General features: G+C 37.3%; 2 protein-coding genes and 1 long non-coding RNA gene across 9 annotated transcripts; all 3 read left to right on the forward strand.

Moving 5' to 3' along the window:
- Positions 1-168: 168 nt before the first annotated feature.
- LOC117630859 (cell division cycle 5-like protein) lies at positions 169-6,540 on the forward strand. Its single transcript, XM_034363673.1, has 4 exons — positions 169-649; positions 1,034-2,731; positions 3,705-3,986; positions 5,279-6,540. The coding sequence occupies exons 1-4, from the start codon at positions 473-475 to the stop codon at positions 6,164-6,166; spliced, it is 3,045 nt and encodes a 1,014-aa protein (XP_034219564.1). The 5' UTR covers positions 169-472; the 3' UTR covers positions 6,167-6,540.
- Positions 6,541-7,172: 632 nt separating this feature from the next.
- LOC117631292 (probable low-specificity L-threonine aldolase 1) lies at positions 7,173-12,512 on the forward strand. Of its 5 annotated transcripts, none has more exons than XM_034364359.1 (12): positions 7,173-7,278; positions 7,559-7,673; positions 8,857-8,961; positions 9,476-9,932; positions 10,517-10,628; positions 10,983-11,033; positions 11,164-11,235; positions 11,336-11,468; positions 11,595-11,653; positions 11,854-11,954; positions 12,069-12,135; positions 12,237-12,512. In XM_034364359.1, exons 4-12 carry the CDS (start codon positions 9,490-9,492, stop codon positions 12,276-12,278), a joined length of 1,080 nt encoding a protein of 359 aa, XP_034220250.1. In that variant the 5' UTR covers positions 7,173-7,278; positions 7,559-7,673; positions 8,857-8,961; positions 9,476-9,489; the 3' UTR covers positions 12,279-12,512. The 5 variants fall into 5 exon arrangements, with proteins under 5 accessions (XP_034220250.1, XP_034220253.1, XP_034220254.1 ...); XM_034364362.1 differs by having other exon boundaries at positions 8,874-8,961; XM_034364363.1 differs by having other exon boundaries at positions 7,559-7,630.
- Positions 12,513-13,509: 997 nt separating this feature from the next.
- Positions 13,510-16,298, forward strand: LOC117631561. Of its 3 annotated transcripts, XR_004586341.1 has the most exons (5): positions 13,510-13,770; positions 14,304-14,380; positions 14,500-14,594; positions 15,912-15,978; positions 16,055-16,298. It is a non-coding gene; the product is annotated as an uncharacterized LOC117631561 (long non-coding RNA). The 3 variants fall into 3 exon arrangements; XR_004586340.1 differs by lacking the exon at positions 14,304-14,380; XR_004586342.1 differs by lacking the exon at positions 14,304-14,380 and having other exon boundaries at positions 15,926-15,978.
- The last annotated feature ends 802 nt before the right edge of the window (positions 16,299-17,100 follow it).

A 17,100-nucleotide genomic window follows, 5' to 3' on the forward strand; every position in this document is an offset into this window, starting at 1 on the left:
AGTTAGTTGGATGGGACAGCAACAACAACAATACGCGATGTTTTATCCAACAATTTTTAAGATTGGGCAAGCCTGTACACGATCTAACAATAGTTAAGCCCATATTTTGGGGCCCGGGTCGGGTCGGTTGGGTTAAACAAAACGACAGCCTCCACTTGCCTCCTCTCCACATAAGAGAAGGGCCTCCTCTCTCATAAGAGGAGGACATTACTCTCCCAAACAAAAAGGGGAAAAAGAAGTACTATTTATAGAAGCTGAGATTTTACACTGAGACAGAGTTAGCCACCGATTTAATACGAAGAATGGAGGGAAGCGCGCGCTAGGGTTTAATCAAATCCGATTATCACCGATTCTTAAACCCAAGGAAGGGTTTTTCCAGTTTTCTTCTTCTTCGTTTTGTCCTAATTGAAAAACCCTAGGATTTTCTATCAATCGTATCAATTAGTGTGTGAATTAAAGAAACTAGGTCAAGATGAGGATTATGATCAAAGGAGGTGTGTGGAAGAACACCGAGGATGAGATCCTCAAGGCGGCGGTCATGAAATACGGGAAGAACCAGTGGGCTCGAATATCGTCGCTCTTGGTTCGCAAATCGGCTAAGCAGTGTAAGGCTCGCTGGTACGAATGGCTCGACCCCTCCATCAAAAAGGTAATATATTGTTTTATTATTATTGTTATTACTATCACTTTTGTTCAGTTTGATGTTTGGTTACTGAAGAAATAGAGGAGATTGTGAAAATTTGTAATGTGGAGTTATTTAGGATTTGTGTGGTGCTTCTGAAAACTGATTTGGTTATATTTTGATTTTTTCAATCTGCTTGGTTTCTTTCAGTTGTTTAAATATTCCACTTTTTTTTTAGTTTGGGTTACCATTACACTGAGATGGGAGCAAAATATGAAATTTGTTATTCTATTTGGTATTTAGTTGTTTTTTCCTCTTACCCTAAGTCTATTTCGCATCCTTTGGTTTGCCTTTATTTTTGTTTTAGTTAGATGGATTTGTATGCTGATTCAATTACCCTGATTCTTGCAGACTGAGTGGACTAGAGAAGAGGATGAGAAGCTTCTTCATCTTGCTAAGCTCATGCCTACACAATGGAGAACCATTGCCCCAATTGTTGGTCGTACACCATCCCAATGTCTGGAGCGGTATGAGAAACTGCTTGATGCAGCCTGCGTTAAGGACGACAACTATGAACCAGGTGATGATCCACGGAAATTGCGCCCTGGAGAGATTGACCCCAATCCTGAGTCAAAGCCTGCTCGCCCAGATCCTGTTGATATGGATGAGGATGAGAAGGAGATGCTTTCCGAGGCACGAGCTCGGTTAGCAAACACTAGGGGCAAGAAGGCCAAAAGGAAAGCCAGGGAGAAACAGCTTGAAGAGGCCAGAAGGCTTGCTTCACTACAGAAAAGAAGAGAATTAAAAGCTGCTGGAATTGATACTAGACAGCGAAAGAGGAAAAGGAAGGGAATAGACTACAATGCCGAAATTCCCTTTGAGAAGAAGCCTCCTCCAGGCTTTTATGATGTTGCTGATGAAGATAGACCTGTGGAACAGCCTCAGTTCCCTACGACCATTGAGGAACTTGAAGGGAAAAGAAGGATTGATGTGGAAGCGCAGTTAAGAAAGCAAGATATTGCAAAGAACAAAATTGCTCAAAGGCAGGATGCTCCCTCAGCTATTCTACAAGCCAACAAGTTGAATGATCCAGAAACAGTTAGGAAGAGATCAAAACTGATGCTTCCTGCACCCCAAATTTCAGACCATGAGCTGGAGGAAATTGCAAAGATGGGTTATGCGAGTGATCTTGCAGGGAGTGAAGAACTCACAGAAGGGAGTGGTGCAACTCGAGCTCTTCTTGCAAACTATTCCCAGACACCAAGGTTGGGAATGACACCTCAAAGAACACCTCAAAGAACACCTTCTGGAAAGGGTGACGCAATCATGATGGAAGCAGAAAATTTGGCCAGGTTGAGAGAGTCTCAAACACCGTTATTAGGAGGAGATAATCCAGAGTTGCACCCATCAGATTTTTCTGGGGTCACTCCTAGAAAAAAGGAAATTCAAACACCAAATCTGATGCTGACTCCTTCTGCAACTCCTGGAGGTGCGGGTCTTACACCTAGAATTGGCATGACTCCAACAAGGGATTCTTTTGGCATGACTCCAAAGGGGACTCCCATTAGGGATGAGCTCCGTATCAATGAAGAAATTGATATACATGATAGTGCAAAATTGGAGCAACGAAGAAACTTGCAATTTGGTTTAGGCAATTTACCACAGCCGAAGAATGAGTACCAGATAGTCATGCAACCAGTTCCAGAAGATAATGAAGAACCCGAGGAGAAAATTGAAGAAGACATGTCTGATAGGCTAGCTAGAGAAAGAGCTGAGGAAGAAGCACGCCAGCAGGCGTTACTTAGGAAGAGATCAAAAGTATTGCAGAGGGAGCTCCCCAGACCACCAGCTGCCTCATTGGAATTTATTAGAAATTCCTTGACAAGAGCAGATGGAGACAAGAGTTCCTTTGTTCTTCCTACTTCAGTTGAGCAGGCTGATGAAATGGTTAAAAAGGAACTTCTTAGTGTACTGGAGCATGATAATGCCAAGTATCCACTTACTGAGAAAGTAGACAAACGGAAAAAGAAAGGTGCCAAGCGCAGTGCTGGTGGACCTAGTGCTTCTGTCCCTGTGATAGAAGATTTTGAAGAAGATGAAATGACAGAGGTGTGTTTTTAGTTCCTCTTATATGTGATTGCTTTCATAATGCCACTTTCATACGGACACACATACATACATGGAGGTGTTGGTACTGTCTTCTTTTATTCAATTTATTAGGTACTGTTTCATATGTGCCTGGGTTGACAAAAATCTAATCTTGTTTAAGCATTATGTTTTGTTATGTAGCAAAGGGTTTGCTAAAAAGCAGCTGTATGAGTATTTAGTGGAGTGAATTTTGACTTCTTACTTTAAAATACGTGTGTGTAGTTATGTACTTCTATATGGATATGATAAAAGATTTGTTCCCCCAAATTAGTGTAGTGAGATCTGATGTGTGTTGAGACAGACTGAGACTGAAGTTTAACAAACTATTAGTATTGAAAAGGTGAAGCAATAATGTAAACTTAAAATGAGATTGTTCCAAGAGTCCTAAACACGGGTGTACATAATAGATGGTCATTTCAAAAAGATCTTTTAAAAGTATAGATTGATGAATTTACACTCCTTAGATAGTTTGCAATCAGTTGTTCGCTGGGGCATGATGAAATTATACAAGATGTTCAATTCTTTGTGTTGACTGTTTTTTTATTCATTTCGACAGAGTGTCCTTCATTTTTCTAGACTGCCTTTGAGCATGTCTAATGATTATATATCTGCATATTGTTTATGATCTCCATGTTGTAAGTTAAACTTAAAATGAGATTGTACCAAGAGTCCTAAACATGGGTGTACATAATAGATGGTCATTTCAAAAAGATCTTTTAAAAGTATAGATTGATGAATATAGACTCTTTAGATAGTTTACAATCAGTTGTTCACTGGGGCATGATGAAATTATACCAGATGTTCAATTCATCGTGTTGACTGTTTTTTATTTTATTCATTTTGATCCAATGTCTTTCATTTTTCTAGACTACTTTTAAGCATGTCTAATGATTATATATCTGCATATTGTTTATGATCTCCATGCTGTAAGCAGGCTGGTTCAATGATAAAGGAAGAGGCTCAGTATCTTCGTGTTGCAATGGGCCATGAAGAAGAATCCCTTGATGAATTTGTTGAAGCACACAAAACTTGCCTAAACGATCTCATGTACTTGCCTACTCGTGGTGCTTATGGTCTATCAAGCGTTGCTGCAAATATGGAGAAACTTGCGGCATTGCAGAATGAATTTGAGAATGTGAAGAAGAAGATGGAAGATGATATCCAGAAGGCAGCAAGCATTGAGAGCAAAGTTAAAGTTCGGACATATGGTTATGAGGTATGATTCTGTCTTGTATAATGCTTGCTGATTTTATTTTATTTTGGTTATAGGAAGAGTTTTTTATTGTTAGAGCAAGGCCTCTGTGTGCATTTTTTTCCACACATGTTATGGAAATTTCTTGTTCTTTTATTCTAGCATATGGTTACCATTGTTAGTTTCCTTTGAGAACCAAAGTGGTGCTCCAATGGAATATTCTTTTGCCCTCCCTCCCTCCCTCAAGCCTATGGTTACACAAATATGCTACTTTCTATTCTTGCTTTGCGATTCAGTGATCATATGTGACTTTCAAGCTTAAGTGATGCAGGAGCATCTACGAAGTTCTTTTAGATTACTTAGGCTCGTTAGTGAATTGGGCTAGGGTTCTAGTTTCTTTAAATTAATAGTTACTTCTTTTGTTTTCCTAGGACTAGGATTTTTTTTATTTCCTGTTTTGGTTTTTAATTTCCTTTGTCAATTAGGTTTTCTTTATTCTAGTATAAATAGGCTATTAAGAGACTCTTTATGCAGTTTTTTTAATCAATATATCAGTATAATTTCAGACTTTAGTCTATAGAGTTTTCTTTGGTAATTTTGCCCTAGAACTCAATTATCTTCGTTCCAACTTCAATTATACTGCTGTATCCTTCTATTCTCTGTATTTTTGGGATGTTTGGGTCGCTGGGCAGCAGCTTGTAACCACTGCTCTGCATTATTAAGGTACAAGATGCTTGCAATTGATAGGCTGGGGTTTGTATAATAAACTTTCAAAGCTTAAATTAACAGAATTGTACGCAGAACTCCTGAAAAGTGTAACAAAAACCTCATCCGGAGTTGTGCTAAAAATTCATAGGCCTTCCTCTCGTTATCTGAGTATGAGCTCTTGTAATATACAAAACACCCATACTTTAGTAATTATTCAAGTAATTGCTAGTGGACATTGGACTCCTTATATTTTTGGCATTGAATAAGATTCATCTCCATCTGATGTTTTGCACACAACCCAAACGAATGATACTTAAAGTTGCTAAAAATGAAAAGTATCAAAGTATTGATCTTTGGCTGCATTGAGTACCATCATGATCTGGTTAGCGAAGTTTTTCTAACACGTGTGTGTATTTCTTGTGTAATTATATCTCAAGTATAGAAGTGAAACATATTTTATTACAGTATGGTGCCAGGGTCCCTATGCATAACTGCTTAACCCAACTAATGTTAGATTGAACAAATTAACTGAGAGGTGCATTGCTTTTTAGTTGTGGAAATTGTTTGAAACCAAATTTATTTATCTTTTGTCCTTTCTTATTTTCCAGATGCGAGCTAAAGATGGTCTTTGGCCAAAAATTGAGGAGACTTTTAAGCAGATGGACACGGCTGCAAAAGAACTTGAGTGCTTCAAAGCTTTACAGAAGCAAGAAAAATTAGCGGCATCACACCGGATAAATAATATCTGGGAGGAAGTTCAGAAACAAAAGGAGCTTGAGCGAAATTTACAAAAGCGGTATGGAGATCTTGTAGTGGAGGTGGAAAGGGTACAGCACCGTATGGATGAATACAGAGCACAAGCAGAAAAACAAGAAGAAATTGCAGCCATGAATTGTGATCAAGAGTTGGCTGAGGCCACAGAAAATGTGACTGTTCTGCAGACAACTGAGAATCCTGATCCTACAACTGCTTCAGATGAGCTTGGGAGCACTGTTCCTGGTGGTGCATCTAATGGTGAAGCTACAAATCTGCAAATGGATGGTGATAAGGACATTGATGCTGTAAAAGATCGCGAGACAGTGTCCAGGGATGTTAACTTACCTGCTAACATGCCTTCTGCTGTGGAAGGAGAGAATGATCCAAATTCTCAGCTCACTAGCTCAGGTGGAATACACTCCAGTGGGGTTGCAGCTCAAGACTCTGTTAGCAAAGGAGATAATGTTTCTAACAATCTGGTTGCAACTGAAAACAAAATGGTAAATGATCCTGATGATGGGGTAATTAGTGACAATATGACAAGTAGTGCTGTAGCCGAGGATCAAAAAGTTGAGATGCAACAGAACTTGACTGAACTTGAAGGCAGTGTTCAAGCAGCAGGGGATGGTGGTTTGGCTAATGGGAGTACCACCATTGTTTCTATTGAAGGAGAGGTGGAGAATTCAGCTGAAAACGCAGCACCAAATCTAAACGTGTTCAATGGTGAGGAGACAGTGTAGTTTGGGTGATGAACTTTTGCTAGTCAAAACGTTGGTGGATAGGTTCCCAGTTGGGAACCGGTATGGGATTGTCAATCGGAAATTGTTCCCTACTTGATGATTTGGAAGATAATTGTTATCGTTTTCAAAATCGTGCCAATCCATATGCTTCACCTGAAAGAACAATTGAGATCGTTTTCTGGTCTTCATACGGTGTAATTGTTATTAGATTGAGGAGCTATTGTTGTTTACCCCCAAAAAAAAAAAAAAAAAATTGACGAGAACAAGAGAGATTGAGGAACTCTTTTTGAAACTCTTTTCTTTTTTAGAATATCTACCGTCGATTTCTTTATTGTTCTGGTACCTGTCAATTATCTGTATTTTATATTCCGGTATGGCTTCTTCACTCTGCTTGGTCCATTGTATGTCCATAAAAGTATCATCAGTGAAGAGTGAGGTCAACGAATGACATTTGCTATGCCGTCGGCGACATGCAAAGAATTACACGCACACAATTTTTGGTATGACTGGACAAGGATTTAAATCTAGAATCAATTGGGTAGGAATTGACATTTTTTGATTCTATACTCTAAAGTGGAAATATTAATCGTCATGACTGGACGAGGACACAAACTTTTGGTATGACTGGACGAGGATTTAAATCTAGAATCAATTGGGTAGGAATTGAAAATTTTTGATTCTATACTCTAAAGTGGAAATATTAATCGTCTACTTTAATCTTGTCGGCCATCTATATTATTTGAGGGTATTTGAGGGTTATACCACACCCCAGTACTACAAGTGCTCGTATCTTTATTCACTTAAGCTAAACTTTCATCATTAAATATTGGGTACTCTCAACAATTATCAGTTTGTCCTTAATGACGTCGGATGGTTTCAACAATTATCGACTTATCCTTGTGTTTGAATAATATTATAAGGTATGAAACTATAAACCGAAGCTGGCATTGAATGAAGACATTATTTAGCAGATAACTTTTCCAACTAAGCACAAGGAAGTCAGTCTATTTTGCCATCTTGCTGGATAAGCTCGCCCCACACTTGAAGCTGCCATATAAAAGCTCCCAAAACTCTCTCTCTGTCTAGCTGACTGCCCCTGCCCAGACCCAGAGGTATCATATTGATAGTGGCATATCTCTTGCTCTGTTTTTGAGTTGTAATTGTAGGTTTTCTGTGCTCTGGTTTACCTTCCTTCTTCCACTCTGTGCAGCTTCTTCCTGGTTGAGTAAATAAGAAGCTGATTAATCTGAAAAAATTGCAAGTATAAATTTACTTAGAATGGACCATGCAACCCAACCCAGATAAATTTCCATAAAAAAAGAAGAAGAAAAAAAAACACAGATAAATCATAAACCCATTTTACAAGTGCTTTTATTTTTGTTCTTATTGTAGGAGGTCTTGCTATCGACTAGCCAAAACTTCATTGATCTTCGTCATCTATATCTACTACTCGGCTAAGAAAGAGTAAGAGGCTCCTGCTCTGCTTCCTAATTTATGATTCTGAGAGGTAAGCAAGCCTTGTCCATCTTAAGTCCAAGCTTTTTACGACTTGGGTGATCGTTGAATTGACACGCATATTTCTCCTCCACTTTTTTTCTTCCTTTTCCACAACCGCTTTTAACAATCTTCTCTTATATAAATAAATAAACCGTACACAAATTTGAATTTCATTAACACAAGACCATGTCACATCTGTAATTTTTACACTGGCCAAAGCAAAGCAATTGTGATCAATCAACTGGCACTTGATAAAACCAGCAAGTCCCCTCACTATTCACTAAAAAACAGAGCTCTCATCTCAAATATCTGCAATTTATCAATTTCATTGTCTACATCAAATCAGGAAGAAGAAGAAGAAAAAAAGTAGTCTTGGCCCAGTCCCCACAAAGCCAAGACAAAAGAAGCGTTTTCGTTGCTTCTTTGTGGGAGTGGTCTCATATATGATATATGATGACAATTATGCAAAACTTTCCATCACTTTAAGAACCCAAAATAATATTGGGCCACTTGGATTCCAAATGAACCACACTTCAAAAGGGAAAAAGAAAAACGAAAGAAATAAGAAAGGTTATCTGCAAAATCTTTGGATTCCAAATGAACCACACCTCAAATGGTAAATGAAATTGGGTTGTCAATCAACAGAAAAGAATTGTTGGGTTGGGGCTAAGTCAGGAAACTATTGATATAAGCCTTAGCCAGCCACATCAGTTGCATGCATGTTAAAGTTGTCATTTTGTTGGATTGGATTGCATGAGTCGGGACTCAGGACACCATTTATGGTTGAGATGTTTTCCTCGTGATTCCTAATCACTAAAGTTCCAAGTGGCAACTTGGAGTGTGTACGGTGTACACACACTGACTAGTCTGAAGAATACAATTTGAAATTGGCGTGGTGGTGGGTTAGGTAGGTAAGGTCTTTTTTTGGATTTTTCTTCCATAGTTTTGTGGGTTCTTCTTGGCCTTACATCATATATAAAGGTTCCATTTTCAATCATTCAACAAGTTTTCTGAATATAATTAAGCTGTCTGTCTCGGATTGCAACTCAACTTTTTCTTGTAAGCTCCTTTTGCATGAAGCCTTTTCTTGTAAATCCCATGTCAGATTTTCTGTGCTGTATATGTATATGTTGATGATGATTAGTTATTTTTGTGGGTTTTGTAAGTAATTTGCACTAACCTCGGCTTTCTAGTTTCTTAAACTCTGCAGTGCCACAATTTAAGGAATAAGGGGATTTCTTTCTTTCGGCTTAGTTTGTTGGAGAGGGAGCTTCGCTTGCATATATCTCTCTTTACATGTAAGCTTAGATGCCTTGAATTTCCTGAAGACTAGTTCCAATTTGATTGGAATGGTCGTCTTGTGACTTAGAAATGGATTGAAGTTTGGAAATTTTTAATTGGGTCCTCTGTTTTGACCATTAAAAAAACTCTCCCATTAGAGTAGTTAGATTGAATTTCGCTTGAATTTAGGGTCAACATAAATGAAAGTTTTTCGCATCAGAGTTTTTCTATTTTGTTTTATTTTGCTATGTTGATGAAGGGATTCGTTTTGCATCGGAATTTTTTTTTTTTGTTGCTTCCAAAACCACACTTGGGTTTGCCATAATTTTTCAAACAACAGAGTTCTGTTCTTTTTTCCCCCAAATTCATTCATACTACTAATTGATCATTTTCGTAAAGTATCTAAAATGGTAGCTGAAAACAATTTCTGTAAGTATTAGTTTATATGTCTGTATTTAGTAATTTGATTATCCGGGCAATAGATTATGAACTGATTCTGTGTGTCTCTCCTTTGGTTCAATTGGGGATTAGTTTTTTCAGCAAAAATGGTGACTAAAACTGTGGATCTCCGATCCGACACGGTCACTAAACCAACCGAAACAATGCGGGCTGCAATGGCATCTGCTGAAGTTGATGATGATGTACTGGGAAATGACCCGACCGCATTCCGCTTAGAATCAGAGATGGCAAAGATCACGGGCAAGGAAGCAGCCCTTTTTGTTCCATCAGGGACAATGGGAAACCTCATCAGTGTGCTTGTTCATTGTGACATTAGAGGAAGTGAAGTAATTCTTGGACATAATTCCCACATTCACATTTATGAGAATGGAGGCATCTCAACAATTGGAGGTGTGCACCCCAGAACAGTCAGAAACAACAAAGATGGAACAATGGATCTTGATTCAATTGAAGCCGCCATCAGGGACCCGAGAGGGGAGCTTGTGTATCCGACGACGAGGCTCATCTGCTTGGAAAATTCACATGCAAAGTAAGGATTATCTTATTACAAAAAATAAAATAAAAAATTAACACACATTTAGCTATCTTGCTTGTTGCAGATTACGATTTGGTAACCACTTTATTAGTTTTAGTCATTTTATATAATATCTGGTAGACACCTACTTTGTGTTCCATGACTAGGGGGTCATTTTATTTTATTTTATTGGCCTGAGAAATGTTGCGGTGGGATATCCTTAGTTTCTTTTCTCAGTCCCACTTGCATATATGTAGCCAAAGTTGGCTCCTGTCTCTTCTGAAGAATCTTTAATCAACCATGCGTTTGTTTGTTAATGCCCCCACACCCACGTGTTTTGGGGCCTGACTTGACTTCCCTGTATTTGGATAATTAGGAAGAGATTATCATCCTGCTTAAATATAACCTGCAACTTTTTCCCTAATAAATTTAGGTTAGTTTATTTCTCCCAGATATTATAAAACTAATTGAAACCAACCTATCAAAGTTGAAGTTGGTTATGATTATTTCTCCTAAATCAGTTCTATTTTGTTGCTTAGCCTTTGCTCTTTTCTTTATCATTTGTAAAGCCTTGTAAGTGGTATAATTGCCAAATGCAGCTGCGGTGGTAGATGCCTGACTGCAGAGTACACAGACCGAGTGGGAGAAATAGCTAAGGAGCATGGTTTGAAGCTTCACATTGATGGGGCTCGCATTTTCAATGCATCAGTTGTGAGTCAATTTTCACCATGCATTTAGTTATGAGTAATGTATGCAATTTGGATGATATTCTGTTTCATAATAAATAACAAGGCTATAATCATGTCAACGACGAAACTGATCAATGTAAACGGAAGAGATTGATCTTGATAATTAGATAGACTGAAGTTTAGGCTGCAAAGAAACTAGTTATAATTTCTTTTTGTTGAAGATTGAACATTGGTTTTAAACTTGATGGATAATGAATGAATTCTGTACATAATGTGGTAGCTTCATTTGTTACTTAGGGAAGGCTTGTTAATATTTTATTAGTTCATAAGAGACCGCAAGTTCAAATGTTATCTTATTCATGGTAAACGTGTACAGGCACTTGGTGTTCCTGTTGATAGGCTTGTGCAAGCTGCTGATTCAGTTTCGGTATGCTTCCGATAACTGGCTTTTTTAATTATCTTTATAATGCAGTACAGTTCTGCAGGATTCTCTTACCAATCTTTTTTCCTTTTTTTTTTTTTTCTTTTCTTTTAAAAAAAAAATAATAATAAACTAGGTATGTCTGTCAAAAGGTATTGGTGCTCCTGTTGGATCTGTCATTGTTGGTTCCAAAAGCTTTATTACTAAGGTATTCTTGAGAATTCATCTCTTAAAGATCAACATCACATCTTTTCTTTTCTTTTTTCCTTCAAAATTTGATTCGTTGCTGTTTTTGCTTCTTACTTTAGGCTAGAAGGCTCAGGAAAACCTTAGGAGGTGGAATGAGACAGGTTGGTATCCTTTGTGGTGCTGCTTTGGTCGCTTTACATGAGAATGTTGCAAAGCTTGAGACCGATCACAAGAGAGCTAAAATTTTAGCAGGTAATTCTCAGTCTACTTGATTGGTTCTGTATACCAAACTCTTGTTTGGAGGGTAGCCATCGCTTTCTCTCTTCTCAAGCTTTATTCATGGATTTTTCTTTTTTCTTTTTCTTTTGATGAATTCAGAGGGACTAAATCAAATCAAAGGACTAAGAGTAGATATTGATACCGTTGAGACCAACATTGTGAGTATTATTTGCTCAAATTTAGTCTGGCCAGCTCTGAATTTGTTTCTACCACTTACTTTTATGTTCTAACAGATGCATGACGGCTCATGTTAACAACCCTGCTTTCTTTTGTAATTGGAAACTTGTAATATCATATCAGTGCTTCTGATAAACATGGATCATCTCTGAGCAATTTATGCACTTTTGCATATGAGCAGGTATATATTCATGTTGTAGAGGGGTCAAATATTAGTGCAGAAAAACTACTCAAGAACTTGGAAGAACACGGTATACTCATGATGCGAGAGAGCTCGTCAAGGTATGCTTCTTCACCTCTCACTCATCAAACATCTTTATATGCATCAGGCTAAGTTTCCCAGAATGTATAAATTTGATTTTGGAATTTTTAATTTTGTTTTGTTCTCTTGATCAGCATTAGGATTGTTCTCCACCACCAAATTTCGGCAAGTGATGTGCAATACACTTTATCATGCTTTCAGGTAACTTAATTAATATCATCACGTTCACATGTTTGCATATCTGCAATTTCTTTTTCTCTTGTTGCCCAAATTTATGTTTCTTTTCTATGTAAACGTTGCAGCGAGCTCTGACTGGAGGCCATGATGAAAATAATGGAAACTAATGGATATAGGACAACAACACAAGCTCTCCACCCTTCTCTCTCTGTGTGTCTCCAACATGAGATTTCTATCTACTTCTTTGAACATGCAATAATTCACTCTTTGCCAAACTTGGAAACTTCTCTGTGCTAGTTTCATTTGTAAGGTTTTATGGTGGCAGAATTTATGTATTTTCTTTTCTTTTTTCATGTATATAACATGAAAAATCAAAGTTCCAGTCATCCTGCGTCTTAACATTTGACTTTCTCTATTAAAAGGTCTGACTTATAATAATGGAAAGAATTAAAGACCCAACTAAGCTAGCCTATAATGGTTTTTTTATGTACCAAGTTTTTCTTAAGAATCTCAATATACCATATTATAAAATAAAATTTAAAAGCAGATTTTGTCAGTATACGGTATATATCACCAGATTCTCAACTTTTTTTGGGGGCTGGAAAATATAATTTATTGAAAAAATATCATAAAATGTACAATAGATCTCAAATTTCAAACAATTACACAAATTCTTTAGTCCAATTCCGTAGAACTAGTAATAATAAGACCTTTTCCTTATTAAACTTATCCCGCTATGCACCGCTTTGAAACGAAAGCTCATCCAAAACATACATCGCATGTAGAGAAAATAGATGTATTATTGAAAAATACGTACTTACGTGTATAATATGAATATTAAACGTGAAAATACCAAATTCTTTATATGGGTAATATAACTATAGCAAAGTAAAAAATCAAAGGAGACAATAGAGACTTGAGTAATGACATAATAGTAATGGATAATGTTCTAAATTACTCTTATCGATAAAAGAAAATTGAGGATTTTATTTATTTTAAAGGGTCCCAGTATAAAGTGTATAGCCGCTCGGCTATACTATTTATTGTTTTTAAAATCCCAGTACAGCCCACCGGCTATACTGTTTTGAAAAAGGAAAAAAAAATTCCGCATATAGCGCCTAGGTGCCCAAGTGTGGAAATACGTATAGCCGTTTGGCTATACTATTTACTAAAAAATATTAAAAAATATCCAGGTATTCCAAGAGTATAGCCGCGCGGCTATACCTTTTTTAGTACAGCCGCACGGCTATACTATTTGGTGAGATACCACGTGTCAAAAAACGTATAGCCGCACGGCTATACTATTTTTCAAAATATTAAAAAAATACCCGAGTATAGCCGCCGGGCTATAACTCACTCTAGACTTCTCTTTCATTTTTATCCCATTTCCTCATTTTTCTCTTTAAAATAAAATGCCATATCTACTTCGTCTTTTTGGCCATGGCCTCCGCCGAGTTCGCGGAGATCGATTCCGATGCTTCGTCAGTGCCCTCCTCTGGATCACTGACATGAGGCGCTGGAGAGAGCCTTTTCCTCCTCCGGTGAGAGATCATGAAGGACCGTGAGATCGGTAGGTCCAGGTGTTTCGGATTCGTTACCTTCAGCAACGACAAGGACATGCGGAACGGGATCCAAGGATGCCAGAGCCTTCATTTGAGGGTTAGTGCTCTTCTCTGATATTAGAGCCGGTTTTATTTTGCGATCTTAGGGTTAGCTGTTCCTTTTCGATTGCAATGTTAGGGTTAGCTAGGGTTCTTTTGCGATTGCGATGTTGGGGTTAGCTAGGGTTCTTTTGGGATTGTGATGTTAGGGTTACCTTGTGTTCTTTTGCAATTGCAACGTTAGAGTTAATTTAGCTTTCTTTTGCTTTCTTTTGTAATTGCAATATTAGGTTGAATTTAGCGTTCTTTTGCTACTGTCATGTTAGGGGTTAGCTAGCGTTCTTTTGTGATTGTAATGTTAGGGTTAGCTAGCGTTTTATTATTATTTTATTTTTTAATGTTTGGGGTTAGATGGCGTCCTTTTGCAATATGTGATGTTTGATTAGCTAGTTTTCTTTTGCGATTGCTGTTTTAGGGTGAGTGAGTGTTATTCTGTGATGTTAGTGTATTTCTGTGGGGATGTGGCTTCTTTTAATGTTGTTTATAACCCGTAGTTCATAGACAAAGTAAAAATAATTTCCTTTGTTTCAGACATTTGATCTTTGTGGTTGTGCACTAGCTCATGTTGGTGTGATGGACTTGCTGTGGTTCCCACGAATCTACCATAGGTTTTTAATGCTTTCTTTTGGGCGCTAAATTGTTTGCAACATGGTTTGATGTATAAACGTTGACTTATCTCTACCTCTCCTCCCATCTATTTCTGGTAATCGCTTCTTCACTATGTCAGGTGACCATGGGAACAACATGGAAGCCAACCTCACCACTATCTATCAAGATCACGATGACTGATTTGCACCATTACACCAATTGAAGTTATTAGAGGTTGGCCTCTACCTTATTATTAACATAGTCCACATATCATTATTGAATGGGAAAATATTATATATGCTGGTTCTGATACTCAGAAAGTTCCAAAACTACCATATTCAGTTGTGGGGTCAATGATTGAACATTAATAATTGGTATAGTAAATCTATGTATGATATTACATCTTATAATAACTTTTGTTATCGCCCTATCATCATTTTCGTTATCTATTTTATGGCGGTGTAAAAACTTATATAGTAGTAATTGTGAATATTAAGAGGTATTTATTAGTAGTAATGTTGATTAAAATAAAGTTATACATATAAAATATGGTATTTTTAAATTTTTGATTGCCACATGTTGTATTCTGATTCGTCAATAGTAACATTTAGCTAGGTCATTCCCACCCCATATATTCTTCCAAAAAGTTTTCCACGTCTTGTGTTTAAAATAAATAAAAAATTGTTCTTCCTATTGGCTTATTTTATTGATATGAGAAGTTTGATGTCCTGTAATATGTTGTACTGCCCTATCGTTATTTTCATTATCTATCGACAATTACATTTTTTGGTTGTGTAAATAAAATTTAAAAAAAGTTTTTAATTTCATTGTAAGGTTATGGACATAGCAATATGGTATCTTACAATTTTTCATTGCCATATGTATTCTGATTTGCCAATTGTAGCATTTAGGGTGGTCCCAAATATTCTTACGAAAAGTTTTCCACGTCTTGTGTTTTAAGTAAATACAACGTTGTTCTTCCTATTTACTTATTTTATTGATGTATGACAGGTTTGAAGTCCTGTTATATTTCCGTAGTTGGTATACATAGAATCTTAATATGATACGATTTTGACATGTCATCGTAACTACTATTATCTTCCTATCGGCATTATGATATACTCTGTTGTTTTTAGATATCCAAACTTCAATTTGGTTTTTATAATAAAACCCTCCCATTTATTCTTTAAAGATATCGGAAACTTCAATTTGGTGTGTGAATCCTTATGATCGAAGTTATATACTCTATAACATAGGCCTTATCCACACAAGTAATGGAGAACATACGAAAGCTTTGGAATATTATTTTAGTGTTAAGTTCATACCTTCAGATTGTGTATTGCTACCTTTAGAATGTTCAACTTCCTTAAGTTTGTAAGCTCATCCATTCCTTTAAGATTTTATGTCTTCTTCTTCTTCTTGGTTCTGTTCATGGCAGTGTGTCTTTTAATTGCAAAGGAATGAGAATTTGTAGGTTATAGGCATTCACAGTGATACAATGTTTCATTTCTTCATCTAATTTTATTTACTCATTGATGAACCGATGTCAAGGCTGTCTTTTGCAGCATTCACACTGCCTGACAACTAGTGGACATTGCCTGTTTTCTCACTGAATCAGGTAAATTGCCTTGTTCCTCTATTATTTTTGGCATGTTTTCCATTGTAAGGTTTGATAACTGAGTTTATTTTTGCAGGAAATATATTTTTTCTGAAAGCAAACTGACTACCAGTGCTGCACCTTATTGCAATTGATCTATAGCCGATGAAACTTTAGGACGAAGCAGCTGAGTCGGTGGAATTTCAGTCGAATACCTTCTCTTTATTTTTCAGGAAAAATGTCTGTAATGTTTCTCCTCCTCCGTCTGTCATGGTTCCACCACGTTTCTGGTCCAATAAGCCCATATTACCCAAAAAGTTATAACGAGTCCAAGTACCCCACGAGGCCCAATTCTTAGTGGTACAACGTTTAGGCTAAAAACAAGCTAAGACCCAATTCCTTAATTGGTCCTTTTACAATTACCTGGCCGAAAATTCTGGGAAGTACATCTGTTGGACCAATGATAGGCCCAATAACTTAAAAATTGGGCGCGTAAGTGGGCCCAAGGAAATGCCCCAAATGTTGACCTAATTCACCTGAAAATGGGCCAACACGTCAGCCCACTAATATATAAATAGGCCCTATACTCCTAATTATTGTCAAACAGGCCCGAAGGTTAGCCCAATGACTTAAAAATGGGCTCCCTTCTGGGCCCCATAATCTGAAAATATCCCCAAAGGTTACCCAAATAATGTGAAAACGGGCTCAAAGTAGGCCCGAGATTATGAAAACTAGCCCAAAAAGGTTAAATAAATGCCCAAAAACAACAAAATTGGCCTAATGACGTCTCAAAAAAGAAAAAATAGGCCCACTGAAGGATGAGCAAACGACAAATAGGCCCATGAATACCCATAAAACGACAAAATAGGCCCATAAAATAGATTGAAAACGACAAAATAGGCCCAGACAATGGCCATACACGACAAAATAGGCCCAAAAAGGATGGGATAAAAGACAAAATAAGCCCACAAAAGTGCCAGAAACGACAAAATAGGCACATATAAGTCGTCATAAACGACAAAATAGCCTAAAGTTGGGCTCATAAACGACAAAATAGGCCCAAATAATGGGGCCATTAACGACAAAATAGGCCGACAAAGGTATCATAAACGACAAAAAGGCCCAAACAATGGCCAGAAACGA

The sequence above is a fragment of the Prunus dulcis genome, chromosome 6 (assembly GCF_902201215.1).
Source record: "Prunus dulcis chromosome 6, ALMONDv2, whole genome shotgun sequence".
In the NCBI taxonomy this organism is placed as follows: domain Eukaryota; kingdom Viridiplantae; phylum Streptophyta; class Magnoliopsida; order Rosales; family Rosaceae; genus Prunus; species Prunus dulcis.